This window comes from Pseudophryne corroboree, chromosome 11, assembly GCF_028390025.1.
Source record: "Pseudophryne corroboree isolate aPseCor3 chromosome 11, aPseCor3.hap2, whole genome shotgun sequence".
Classification (NCBI taxonomy): Eukaryota; Metazoa; Chordata; class Amphibia; order Anura; family Myobatrachidae; genus Pseudophryne; species Pseudophryne corroboree.
The window spans coordinates 179,810,733-179,825,534 of NC_086454.1; the positions used below are offsets into that span (position 1 = coordinate 179,810,733).

A 14,802-nucleotide genomic window follows, 5' to 3' on the forward strand; every position below is an offset into this window, starting at 1 on the left:
ATGGGCAACCCGGTACAAAGTCTAGCAGCGCTATACCTAGCAAGAACTCTCAGAGAATGAGCCAAAGAAGGCACAGACCTGGAGTTCAATAGATATAGGATATATGGTGACTATAAATCACAAGTAAAAATACCCCATCCTATATTATTTGCAGAGAAAAACCTGAAACACTTGGCCCCCTCAGGTATAGCATATAGGAATAGCACGCTGAGTGTAATACCACGCAGTAGCTACATGCACACACACACACACATATAGTCACAAGTGTACCATGCAGAAATTATGTACCATAAACTGCACTGTACTAGCAAAACAAAGTAATACTCAGTATGGCTATATGTGATAACTATAGATATAACAAATACAGTAAGCACTGGATGTATATCACAGGGTGTTTGTACCACACAACCCTGAAAGTATGCACTCTTTCTTAACTAACACAGTCCCAGTGACAGGTAGAAAACAAAAGTGTCCTGTAGGAAGCACAGCACTGGCAGTCAGGCGGTTCCACAGAGGAGGATTTGCTCCAGCAATCCCAGGAAACAGCAAGGCTCTATCTGTAATGACTGCTGATCGGGAATGAGGGAGAGGGAAGCATCTCCAGGGCGGGAACATTGATGAAATGGCGCCCTGGGGCTGGGGGGAGGGGCCTCAGGTCCGACCCGCTCCCCCTGCTGGCATCCCCACTGGGTGTGCGGGCAGTAAAGATAAAGCGGGGGGAATTTGGTACAACATACCCCTTGACTTGTGCCCATAATATAAACCCTGGTGGCTAGTGAAACATCAGCCCGGTAATCCGTGTCCACGTCAGCGCGCACGCGGCCGGCCTCCTACGGCCGCACTCGATCGCGGTAAAGTGCGGCACAGAAGCCCCTTACCTCCCCCTTTGTCTGCGGCCCCGCGATCCGGGAGACGGCGGCGTGTGTGTTGCTCACGTTAGGATGGAAGAAGCCGGCGCCTCCGCTGTAGTGACCCGGCAACTGCGATGGAGCTGCACGCAGGAAAGTCTATCAGACTGTGCCTGCATTAGCCCTGGAAGTCTTCTTTACATTTTCTCTGTTTTCAGTCTGTAAAACGAAGCTCTGAAAAGGTTGCTTAGGGCAGCCTCCTGTTAAGTGATTGCATACTGCAAGGCACCAACTTACAAACGGAGCTCACTGGCATGGAGGCGGGGTTATAGAGGAGGCGGCACTGTGCATCTTGGGAACAGTCAAAAGCTTTGAGCCTGTTGGTGCCTCGGATCAAGATCCTACTCTACATCCCCAATGTAATTCCTTGTGGAGCCCAGTGTACCCCGCAGAAGAAATAGAATTTAACAAATGTAATAAATTAAGGCTGCTACTTCAAACAAAGCTGAAAACAGGCAGTTAGGGCATAACAAGATAGTAATAATAAAATCAGAAGCAATTTTGCTCACCTGAAAATGGATTCTTTCTCACAATGTGTTTAAAACTTTCCAAAGTCCTTTTCCTTTTTTCATCAATGTGATGAAGATCACCTAGAAAATCGATAAAGAATAACTAGACATAGACAGCAAAAACAAAAAAAAACACTCTATAGCAGCAGTCTTATAAACTTCACCATCTTAATTTATCTATGCTAACATACCTTCATCTGGTAGGTACTGGAACTCCATAGGTTCACTGACCTCCTTGTCAGACGGCCTCCTCAACTGCATTTGGACCTTCACAGGATGGCGAATTTCTGTATCATGGAAAGGGGGAGTCCTGAAGACTATAGCCACCTGTCTGTGAACATCCGCTTGGGAAAATGAACCCCGCGCTTCCCAGTTGCCAAACACGAACACTACCTCAATATCTTCTGGGGGCCAGAACATAAAACATAGTAACTGCACAGGGACAACATATTCCATACATGTAAAATGAAAACGCTGTTAGGGAACATCATCACTCATTTTACCTTGCACCACCATAAGCATGCACAGTAAAAGGCTACTCTCGCATTGTTATTTGTGATGTGTGCAGCAGTCTAATTCTACTTTCGGTCTCTAAGTCCATTTTCTGAATAGAAAATGGCAAACTAGAAACTCTCAGGGCACCCAGCTAAACCTAGCACTAAAATATCACAGAAGACATTATTCATCTTTGTATAAATATTTCAAGTACCGTTACAGTCAAACATACAGTTTTGTGCATGACTGTGAAGGTGTTCATTAAATATATTTAAGCAGACACAATATCTTCTATATACAGATTCAGTTGTACTGAATAGGTTGGGAACGGGTGACTGGCAGTTGGGATCCTGGCGGTCAGCATATAGACGCTGGGAACCCAGCTGGCAGAGTGCCTTCATGGGGGCAAGAGCAACGAAGCCCCTTGCAGGTTCGCTGCTCTCGCCACAGGTTCAATACCCATTCTATGGGTGTCATGGACATCCACAAGTAGGAATAGTACTGGGCCCCCTGCCAGCATTCTGGCGGCTGGGATCCCGGCGTCAGTATGCTGACCGCCGGGATCATAACTACATCCAGTACCGAATGTATAGTATACAAAACAGCAAGGATCGAAACCCTTATATAAATGACCAATAACAAATCACTGGTCGTTTATGGCTCCACTAAATAAGATTACAACAGCAAAGCTTGTACTAGCTTAGAGTAAAAGGTTTTCAAATGCAGACTCAGACCAATGTCTCATACCTTTCTGCACTTTATCACACAGCAGAAAGATCTCATCCCCTCCTAAACAACTGCCAGAATTCTTGTTAACGCGGCAAATCTTCAACTCAGCAGTGTTGGGAGCTCCTATAATGAGACAAAAATAAACACCACAAAAATTTACATTTCAATGTAAATGCTGGTCTAAAAGGACATACACAGTAACCACTTGTAAGTAATTTATGGAAAAAGGGGAGCGACTGAGGGCCCTACATCTCACTCACTGCTCACACAATTACTTGCTTCAGTAGTGGCCTATCAAACATCAATAAGACTGACAGCAGGAATTTGAGATTATGTCACAGAAATAAATACACTACGTACTATAGATATGTAATTAACTTTTCATAGTCTATAAAGACACATACAATATTCTTATTATACAGTCACCTCTCAGTATCCATATCCAAGACAAACAGGTGTGAAAAGAAGATAATGCACCAGGTGCCCGCATATAGAAATTGTCAATATATAAATCCGTTAGTGCGGCACTCACGGCGACTTTCCAATAAATGCACTATAGACAGCAAAGTTTAGCAACGTTTCAATGCTTTACGCATTTTCCTCAGGCTTACCGCACAGACACCAAGTACATTCAGGTCAATCCAAGGGTGCTCGGTAAGTGTAATTGAATATGTATTAATCCTCACCACCAGGCTCCAACCGGGGCTGTGATCAGGAAGAACCAGCACTCCATAATGCACAAAAGAAGCTTTAATTGTCCTTATTCTTTAAGACAAGTCACATATGCGTAAGCATGAAAAGTTACTTATCATTTTCAATATTCAGCATATTCAGCATAACCTGGGGAACGTAATCCTGACCAGGAATGGCTCCCAACAGCCGTTTCGGGCATAGCCGTCTATGCCCGAAACGGCTGTTGGGAGCCATTCCTGGTCAGGATTACGTTCCCCAGGTTATGCTGAATATTGAAAATGATAAGTAACTTTTCATGCTTACGCATATGTGACTTGTCTTAAAGAATAAGGACAATTAAAGCTTCTTTTGTGCATTATGGAGTGCTGGTTCTTCCTGATCATAGCCCCGGTTGGAGCCTGGTGGTGAGGATTAATACATACATATATATATATATATATTTATTTCTCTAACGTCCTAGAGGATGCTGGGACTCCGTAAGGACCATGGGGAATAGACGGGCTCCGCAGGAGATAGGGCACTTTAAGAAAGCTTTGGATTCTGGGTGTGCACTGGCTCCTCCCTCTATGCCCCCCCCCTCCAGACCTCAGTTTTACACTGTGCCCAGAGGGAAATGGGTGCACTGCAGGGAGCTCCCCTGAGTTCTCTGCCTAGAAAGCATTTTTGTTTGGATTTTTTCTATATATTTTACAGGGAGCACTGCTGGCAACAGGCTCCCTGCATCGAGGGACTGAGGAGAGAGGGGCAGACCTACTTAAATGATAGGCTCTGCTTCCTCGGCTACTGGACACCATTAGCTCCAGAGGGGGTGAACACAGGTTCGTCCTGGGCGTTCACTCCCAGAGCCGCGCCGCCGTTCTCCTCACAGAGCCAGAAGAAACGAAGTCAGAAGACGTCTCAGGCGGCAGAAGCCTTCAGAGCTTCGCTGAGGTAACGCACAGCACTGCAGCTGTGCGTCATTGCTCCACACACCTCACACACTCCAGTCACTGTAAGGGTGCAGGGCGCAGGGGGAGCGCCCTGGGCAGCAATATAAACACCTCTTTTATGGCAAAAGACTATATACATGTACAGGTGGGCACTGTACATGTATATAAAAGAGCCCCCGCCATTTTTTAATAACTTTGAGCGGGACAGAAGCCCGCCGCCGAGGGGGCGGGGCTTCTCCCTCAGCACTCACCAGCGCCATTTTCTCTCCACAGCACCGCTGAGAGGAAGCTCCCCGGACTCTCCCCTGAGGGGTTTTTGAAGGAGAGGGGGGGGGGGGGGGGCACATGTTTGGCGTTTAATTACTACACAGCGCTACTGGGAAAAGGCATTCTGTGTTTCTTTCCAGGGGTATAGCGCTGGGGTGTGTGCTGGCATACTCTCTTTCTGTCTCTCCAAGGGCCTTAAAGGGGATACTGTCTTCAGAAAAGAGTTTCCCTGTGTGGGGGACGTGTGTCGGTACGCGTGTGTCGACATGTTTGATGAGGAAGGCTCGCTTAATGTGGAGGGGGAGTACTTGAATGTCAGGTCGCCGTCGGCAACGCCGACACCGGACTGGGTGGATATGCTGAATGTCTTAAATGCAAATGTAAATCTACTGCATAAAAGGTTAGACAAGGCTGAAGCTAGGGATCAGTCAGGTAGCCAGACCATGCCTGTCCCTGTGGCGCCAGGACCTTCGGGGTCTCAGAAGCGCACCATATCCCAGATCGATGACACAGATACCGACACGGATACTGACTCTAGTGTCGACTATGAAGATGCAAAATTACAGCCGAGGGTGGCAAAAGGTATTCGGTACATGATTATTGCCATTAAAGAGGTTTTGCATATTACTGAGGAACCCCCTGTCCCTGACACGAGGGTACACATGTACAAAGGGAAAAAGCCTGAGGTCGCTTTTCCGTCCTCAATTGAGCGAAGCGAATTGTGCGAAAAGGCTTGGGAATCTCCAGATAGGAGACTGCAAGGTTCCCAAAAGGATTCTTATGGCGTATCCCTTTCCACAAACGGATAGGATAGGATAGGATACGATGGGAATCTTTGCCTAAAGTAGACAAGGCGCTGACACGCTTATCCAAAAAGGTGGCACTGCCTTCTCAGGATACAGCTTCCCTCAAGGATCCTGCTGATTGCAAGCAGGAAATTACCATGAAGCACATTTACACACATTCAGGTACTATTGTTAGACCGGCTATGGCGTCGGCCTGGGTTTGTAGTGCTGTCGTGGCATGGGCAGATTCCTTATCTACGGAGATTGACACATTAGATAGGGATGCCATTTTAATGACCATAGAGCATATCAGAGATGCTGCCTTGTATATGAGAGATGCTCAAAGAGACATTTGTTTATTAAGCTCCAGAATAAACGCTATGTCTATTTCTGCTAGGCGACTCTTGTGGACCCGACAGTGGACGGGAGAAGCCGATTCAAAGCGGCATATGGAGTCCTTGCCTTACAAGGGGGAGGAGTTGTTTGGAGACGGCCTCTCGGACCTTGTCTCTACTGCTACGGCCGGTAAATCGAATTTTTAACCTTATGTTCCCCGCAGCATGCTAAGAAGGTACCCCATTATCAAATGCAGTCCTTTCGTTCCAATAAGAGCAAGAAGGTACGGGGATCGTCCTTTGTTGCCAGAGGTAAAGGCAAGGAAAAAAAAGCTGCACACAGCTAGTTCCCAGGAGCAGAAGTCCTCCCCTACATCTGCAAAGTCCACCGCATGACGCTGGGGCTTCCCGGGGGGAGGCAGATCAAGTGGGGGCACGTCTTCGGTTTTTCAGCCACGTCTGGGTTCACTCGCAGGTGGATCCCTGGGCATTAGAGATTGTTTCTCAGGGATACAGACTAGAATTCGAAGACTTGCCTCCTCGCCGGTTTTTCAAATCGGCTCTGCCGGCTTCCCCTTCAGAGAGGGAGCTAGTGTTAGCCGCAATCCGAAAATTATATATTCAACAGGTGATAGTCACAGTTCCTCATCTCCAACAGGGAGAGGGATATTACTCAACCCTGTTTGTGGTCCCGAAACCGGACGGTTCGGTAAGACCCATTTTAAATCTAAAATCCCTGAACCTGTACTTGAAGAGGTTCAAGTTCAAAATGGAATCACTCAGGGCGGTCATCGCCAGCCTGGAGGGGGGGGGGGGGGGGGGGGGGATTGGATGGTGTCCCTGGACAAAGGATGCATACCTTCATGTTCCGATATTCCCCCCTCACCAGGCGTTCCTGAGATTTGCAGTACAGGACTGTCACTACCAATTTCAGACGTTGCCGTTTGGGCTTTCCACGGCCCCGAGAATTTTCACCAAGGTAATTGCGGAAATGATGGTGCTCCTGCGCAAGCAGGGTGTCACAATTATCCCATACTTGGACGATCTCCTCATAAAGGCGAGATCTCGGGAGAAGTTGCTGGACAGCGTGTCTCTGTCCATGAAGACGTTGCAAATGCACGGCTGGATTCTCAATATACCGAAGTCCCAGCTAGTCCCTGCAACGCGTCTGACCTTTTTGGGCCTGATTCTAGACACAGACCAGAAAAAGGTTTTTCTTCCGATGGAAAAGGCTCAGGAGCTCATAGCCCTGGTAAGGAACCTATTAAAGCCAAAAAAGGTTTCAGTGCATCATTGCACACGGGTTCTGGGGAAGATGGTGGATCCATCCCCTTCGGCAGGTTCCATGCGAGGACTTTTCAATGGGATCTCTTGGACAAGTGGTCCAGGTCCCATTTACAAATGCATCAAAGGATCACCCTGTCTCCCAGGACCAGGGTATCTCTCCTGTGGTGGCTGCACAGTGCTCACCTACTAGAGGGTCGCGGGTTCGGCATTCAGGAATGGGTCCTGGTGACCACGGATGCAAGCCTCAGAGGCTGGGGAGCAGTCACACTTGGAAGAAATTTCCAAGGTCTCTGGTCAAATCTAGAGACTTGTCTCCACATCAACGTCCTGGAGTTGAGGGCCATATACAACGCCCTACGTCAAGCGGAGGAATTGATCGGGAAAAAACGGTTCTGATTCAGTCAGACAATATAGTGACAATATAGACAATATAGGCAGTGGCTCATATAAACAGCCAAGGCGAAACAAGGAGCAGAGTGGCCATGGCAGAAGTGACCAGGATTCTACGCTGGGCGGAAGGCCATATAAGCGCACTATCAGCAGTGTTCATCCCGGGGGTGGACAACTGGGAGGCGGACTTCCTCAGCAGGCACGACCTGCATCCGGGAGAGTGGGGACTTCATCAAGAAGTCTTCGCACAGATCACGGGTCGGTGGGGACTGCCTCAGATAGACATGATGGCATCCCGTCTCAACAAAAAGCTAAAGCGGTATTGCGCCAGGTCAAGAGACCCTCAGGCGGTAGCGGTAGACGCTCTGGTGACACCTTCGGTGTTCAGATCGGTCTATGTGTTTCCTCCTCTTCCTCTCATACCCAAGGTGTTGAGAATAATAAGAATAAGCAGGGTCAGAACAATCCTCATTGTTCCAGATTGGCCACGGAGGACTTGGTATCCGGAGCTGCAAGAGTTGCTCACAGAAGATCCGTGGCCTCTTCCTCTAAGGCAGGACCTGCTGCAGCAGGGGCCCTGTCTGTTCCAAGACTTACCGCGGCTGCGTTTGACGGCATGGCGGTTGAACGCCGGATCCTAGCGGAAAAAGGGATTCCAGAGGAGGTCATTCCTACCCTGATCAAGGCTAGGAAGGACGTGACATCGAAACATTATCACCATATATGGCGAAAATATGTTTCTTGGTGTGAGGCCAGAGCTGCTCCTAAGGAGGAGTTCCATTTGGGCCGTCTACTTCACTTCCTTCAAACAGGAGTGAATTTGGGCCTAAAATTAGGGTCCGTAAAGGTCCAAATTTCGGCCTTATCCATTTTCTTTCAAAGAGAATTGGCCTCTCTTCCTGAAGTACAGAGTTTTGTGAAGGGGGTGCTGCATATTCAGCTTCCTTTTGTACCTCCGATGGCGCCTTGGGATCTTAACGTAGTATTACGTTTCCTCAAGTCACCTTGGTTTGAACCACTCAAAACAGTGGAGTTGAAATACCTCACGTGGAAAGTGGTCATGTTGTTAGCCTTAGCTTCGGCAAGGCGTGTTTCAGAATTGGCGGCTTTATCACATAAAAGCCCATACTTGGTTTTTCACGTGGATAGGGCAGAGTTGAGGACTCGTTCTCAATTTCTGCCAAAAGTGGTCTCATCTTTTCATATGAACCAACCTATTGTCGTGCCTGTGGCTACACGGGACTTGGAGGATTCCGAGTCCCTGGATGTGGTCAGGGCTCTGAAGATTTATGTGACCAGAACAGCTAGGATCAGGAAGACTGAAGCTCTGTTTGTTCTGTATGCGGCCAACAAGGTTGGCGCTCCTGCTTCAAAGCAGACTATCGGTCGCTGGATCTGTAACACGATTCAGCAGGCGCATTCTACGGCAGGATTGCCATTGCCTAAATCGGTTAAGGCCCATTCCACTAGGAAGGTGGGCTCTTCCTGGGCGGCTGCCCGAGGGGTCTCGGCATTACAGTTGTGCCGAGCAGCTACTAGGTCGGGGTCAAGCACCTTTGCAAAATGCTATAAGTTTGATACCCTGGCTGAGGAGGACCTTCTGTTTGCTTAATCGGTGCTGCAGAGTCATCCGCACTCTCCCGCCCGTTTGGGAGCTTTGGTATAATCCCCATGGTCCTTACGGACGTTAGAGAAAATAAGATTTTACTTACCGGTAAATCTATTTCTCGTAGTCCGTAGAGGATGCTGGGCGCCCGTCCCAAGTGCGGACTTCTTCTGCAAGACTTGTATATAGTTGTTGCTTACATAAGGGTTATGTTATAGTTTTATCGGTTGAACCGAGGCTATGTTGTTGTTCATACTGTTAACTGGGTAGTTTATCACAAGTTATACGGTGTGATTGGTGTGGCTGGTATGAATCTCGCCCTTAGATTTACAAAAATCCTTCCTCGTACTGTCCATCTCCTCTGGGCACAGTTTCCCTAACTGAGGTCTGGAGGAGGGGCATAGAGGGAGGAGCCAGTGCACACCCAGAATCCAAAGCTTTCTTAAAGTGCCCTATCTCCGGCGGAGCCAGTCTATTCCCCATGGTCCTTACGGAGTCCCAGCATCCTCTACGGACTACAAGAAATAGAATTACCGGTAAGTAAAATCTTATAATAAGATTTTACTCACCGGAAAATCTATTTCTCGTAGTCCGTAGTGGATGCTGGGGACTCCGTAAGGACCATGGGGAATAGCGGGCTCCGCAGGAGACTGGGCACTCTAAAGAAAGATTTAGTACTATCTGGTGTGCACTGGCTCCTCCCTCTATGCCCCTCCTCCAGACCTCAGTTAAGGAAACTGTGCCCGGAAGAGCTGACATTACAAGGAAAGGATTTTGGAATCCAGGGTAAGACTCATACCAGCCACACCAATCACACTGTACAACTTGTGATAAACTTACCCAGTTAACAGTATGAACAACAACTGAGCATCACTCAACCGATGCTACATAACCATAAACAGAGCATCCGATAAACCTGATGCAACCATAAAATAACCCTTAGTTAAGCAATAACTATATACAAGTATTGCAGAAGAAGTCCGCACTTGGGACGGGCGCCCAGCATCCACTACGGACTAAGAGAAATAGATTTACCGGTGAGTAAAATCTTATTTTCTCTAATGTCCTAGTGGATGCTGGGGACTCCGTAAGGACCATGGGGATTATACCAAAGCTCCCAAACGGGCGGGAGAGTGTGGATGACTCTGCAGCACCGAATGGGCAAACACAAGGTCCTCCTCAGCCAGGGTATCAAACTTGTAGAATTTTGCAAATGTGTTTGAACCCGACCAAGTAGCAGCTCGGCAAAGCTGTAATGCCGAGACCCCTCGGGCAGCCGCCCAAGAAGAGCCTACCTTCCTTGTGGAATGGGCTTTCACTGATTTTGGATGCGGCCATCCAGCCGCAGAATGAGCCTGCTGAATCGTGTTACAGATCCAGCGAGCAATAGCTTGCTTTGAAGCAGGAGCACCCACTTTGTTGGATGCATACAGGATAAACAGCGAGTCAGTTTTCCTGACTCCAGCCGTCCTGGCAACATAGATCTTCAAAGCCCTGACTACATCAAGCAACTTGGAATCCTCCAAGTCACGAGTAGCCGCAGGCACCACAATGGGTTGGTTCAAATGAAAAGATGACACCACCTTTGGCAGAAACTGCGGACGAGTTCGCAATTCTGCCCTATCCATATGGAAAACCAGATAGGGGCTTTTACATGACAAAGCCGCCAATTCTGACACACGCCTAGCTGAGACTAGAGCCAACAGCATGACCACTTTCCACGTGAGATATTTTAGCTCTACTGTCTTAAGTTGCTCAAACCAGGGGGATTTCAGGAAAGCCAATACCACGTTAAGATCCCAAGGTGCCACTGGTGGCACAAAAGGAGGCTGAATATGCAGCACTCCCTTAACAAACGTCTGAACCTCAGGCAGTGAAGCCAGTTCTTTTTTAAAGAAAATGGATAGGGCCAAAATCTGGACCTTTATGGACCCCAATTTTAGGCCCATAGGTCACACCTGACTGTAGGAAGTGCAGGAATCGACCCAGCTGGAATTCCTCTGTAGGGGCCTTCCTGGCCTCACACCAAGCAACATATTTTCGCCATATACGGTGATAATGTTTTGCTGTCACGTCCTTCCTAGCCTTTATCAGCGTAGGAATAACTTCATCCGGAATGCCTTTTTCCGCTAGGATCCGGCGTTCAACCGCCATGCCGTCAAACGCAGCCGCGGTAAGTCTTGGAACAGACAGGGCCCTTGTTGCGACAGGTCCTGTCTGAGAGGCAGAGGCAATGGGTCCTCTGTGAGCATTTCTTGCAGTTCCGGGTACCAAGTCCTTCATGGCCAATTCGGAACAATGAGTATTGTTCTCACTCCTCTTTTTCTTACAATTCTCAGCACCTTTGGTATGAGAGGAAGAGGAGGAAACACATAGACCGACTGGAACACCCACGGTGTTACTAGTGCGTCCACAGCTATCGCCTGAGGGTCCCTTGACCTGGCGCAATACCATTTTAGCTTTTTGTCGAGGCGAGACGGCATCATGTCCACCTGTGGCAGTTCCCGTCGATTTGCAATCTGCGTGAAGACTTCTTGGTGAAGTCCCCACTCTCCCGGGTGGAGGTCGTGCCTGCTGAGGAAGTCTGCTTCCCAGTTGTCCACTCCCGGAATGAACACTGCTGACAGTGTTTACGTGATTCTCCGCCCAGCGAAGAATTCTGGTGGCTTGTACCATCGCCACCCTGCTCCTTGTGCCGCCTTGGCGGTTTACATGAGCCACTGCAGTGATATTGTCTGACTGTATCAGAACCGGTTGGTCGCAAAGCAGGGTCTCCGCTTGACTTAGGGCGTTGTATATGGCATTTAGTTCCAGGACATTGATGTGAAGGCAAGTCTCCTGCCTTGCCCACAGCCCTTGGAAATTTCATCCCTGTGTGACTGCCCCCCACCCTCGGAGGCTTGCATCCGTGGTCACCAGGACCCAGTCCTGAATGCCGAATCTGTGACCTTCGAGAAGGTGAGCACTCTGCAGTCACCACAGGAGAGACACCCTTGCTCTGGGGGATAGGGTGATTAACCGATGCATCCGAAGATGTGATCCGGACCACTTGTCCAGTAAGTCCCATTGGAAGGTATGGAACCTGCCGAAAGGGAATGGCCTCGTATGATGCCACCCTCCTTCCCAGGACTCGAGTGCAGTGATGCACTGACACCTGTTTTAGTTTTAATAGATTCCTGACCAGTGTCACGAGCTCCTGAGCTCTCTCTATCGGGAGATAAACCTTTTTCTGGTCTGTGTCTAGGATCATGCCTAGAAGAGGCAGATGAGCTGTAAGAACCAACTGCGACTTTGGAATATATAGAATCCAGCCGTGTTGCCGTTTCACTTCCGGAGAAAGCGATACGCTGTTCAGCAACTGCTCTCTTGATCTCGCTTTTATGAGGAGATCGTCCAAGTACGTGATAATAGTGACACCTTGCTTCCGCAGGAGCACCATCATTTCCGCCATTACCTTGGTGAATATTCTCAAGGCCGTGGAGAGACCAACCGGCCACGTCAGAAATTGGTAATGACAATTCTGTACCGCAATTCTGAGGTACGCCTGATTAGGCGGATAAATGGGGACACGAAGGTATGCATCCCTTTTGCCCTGAGACACCATAAAATCTCCCCCTTTTTTAGGCTTGCAATGACCGCTCTTAGCGATTTCATCTTGCACTTGAACCTTTCCAGGTATATGTTCAGGGATTTTAAATTCAATATGGGTCTGACCTAACCTTCCGGTTTCGGGACTACAACCTGGTGGAATAATAACCCCCTCCTTGACGAAGGAAGGGAACCTTGACCACCACCTGCTGAATATACAACTTATGAATTGCAGTTAACCCTGTTACCCTCTCGCAGGGGGAAGCCGGCAGGGCCGGCAGTGAGGAGGCATCTACTCCAAATCCAGCTCGTATCCCGGAGACACAACATCTATTGCCCAGGGATCTAATAGGGAGTGAACCCACTTGTGGCTCAACTTACGAAAGCGTGCCCCCACCGGGCCTAGCTCCGCCTGTGGAGCTCCAGCGACATGCAGTGGATTTTTTTGCAGAGTTCGGGGAGGACTTCCCTGGGAACTAGCTGTTCCATTGCTTATTCTACAGGACACGTCAAGCAGAAATCGACATAGCTTTGACTCTAGGACCCAGTATACTCATGTCTCTTTGAGCATGTTTATATATATATATATATATATATATATATATATATATATATATACACATATACACACACACCTATCTCTTAAGACAGCATCTTCAATATATATATATATCCCTATATATACATATATATATATATATATATCTCTATTAGGGTCTCAATCTCTGCCGATAAGGTACCTGTCCACGCTGCCACCGCGCTATAAACCCATGCATACATAATCGCCGGTCTGAGTAGCGTACTAGAATGTGCACGCTATCTGTAGGATACTTGAGAATAGCTAGTGCTACCTTCTGTGCAAACGTGACACCCTAGGGGAAGATTCCCATCACATCCTGGCCCTAGTGGGGAAAGGATACTGCCTGAGAATTTTTTTGTGGGAAGCTGCAGTCTCTTGTCTGGAGATTTCCGCTCTTTTTCCTCATGAGAGGAGGGGAATTTACCTCAGCTTTCTTCCCCTTAACATGTGTACCCTTGTGTCAGGGACAAATGAGTCATCAGTGATATGCAAATCATCTTTTATTACAATAATCATATATTGAATACCTTTTAGCCATTTTGGCTGTAACTTTGCATTATCGTAGTCGACACTGGAGTCAAACTCCGTGTCGATATCCGTGTTTATTATTTTGGATAGTGAGCATTGTGAGACTCTGAAGGTCTCTGTGACATTGGGACAGACATGGGTAGATTTCCTGTCTGTTCTCTAATCTTTTGTGCAATAAATTCACCTCAGCACTTACACATATCCAAACAGGTGTCGGCGTTGTCGACGGAGACACCCTCTCATACACATATTTGCCCTATCTCCTCCTTAGGGGAGCCTTTTACCTCAGACATGTCGACACACGTACCGACACACCACACACACACACACACACAGGGGATGCTCTATTTGAAGACAGTTCCCCCACAAGGCCCTTTGGAGAGACAGAGAGAGAGTATTCCAGCACACACCCCAGCGCTATATGACCCAGGAATCACACACAGTAACTTAGTGTTAACCCAGTAAATGCTGTATATATTGTTTTTGGACCAAATTTATATGCCCCCCCTCTCTTTTTACCCTCTTCTATTGCAGGGGAGAGCCTGGGGAGCTTCTCTCAGCGGATCTGTGGAGAGAAAATGGCGCTGGTGAGTGCTGAGGAAGAAGGCCCCGCCCCCTCAGCGGCGGGCTTCTGTCCCGTTTCTGTGTAAAACAAAGATTTTACTCACCGGTAAATCTATTTCTCGTAGTCCGTAGTGGATGCTGGGAACTCCGTAAGGACCATGGGGAATAGCGGCTCCGCAGGAGACTGGGCACAACTAAAGAAAGCTTTAGGACTACCTGGTGTGCACTGGCTCCTCCCACTATGACCCTCCTCCAGACCTCAGTTAGGATACTGTGCCGGAATCGCTGACACAATAAGGAAGGATTTTGAATCCCGGGTAAGACTCATACCAGCCACACCAATCACACCGTATAACTCGTGATATTATACCCAGTTAACAGTATGAAATATAACTGAGCCTCACTAACAGATGGCTCATAACAATAACTATATACAAGTATTGCAGACAATCCGCACTTGGGATGGGCGCCCAGCATCCACTACGGACTACGAGAAATACATTTACCGGTGAGTAAAATCTTATTTTCTCTGACGTCCTAGTGGATGCTGGGAACTCCGTAAGGACCATGGGGATTATACCAAAGCTCCCAAACGGGCGGGAGAGTGCG

At 48.1% G+C, this 14,802-nt stretch overlaps 1 protein-coding gene across 3 annotated transcripts in view; it reads right to left on the reverse strand.

Annotated features, from left to right (window-relative positions):
• The window catches only part of RELA (RELA proto-oncogene, NF-kB subunit), a 162,851-nt gene that overhangs the window by 7,023 nt on the left and 141,026 nt on the right, over positions 1-14,802 (reverse strand). For 2 of the 3 annotated variants that reach the window (XM_063945120.1, XM_063945122.1), the window contains exons 7-9: positions 2,660-2,764; positions 1,609-1,821; positions 1,418-1,498 (exon numbers count right to left, since the gene is read on the reverse strand). In XM_063945120.1, coding sequence (XP_063801190.1) covers positions 1,418-1,498; positions 1,609-1,821; positions 2,660-2,764 — 399 coding nt within the window. The remainder of the gene's footprint in view (positions 1-1,417; positions 1,499-1,608; positions 1,822-2,659; positions 2,765-14,802) is intronic. The other variant, XM_063945121.1, reaches the window with a different exon arrangement.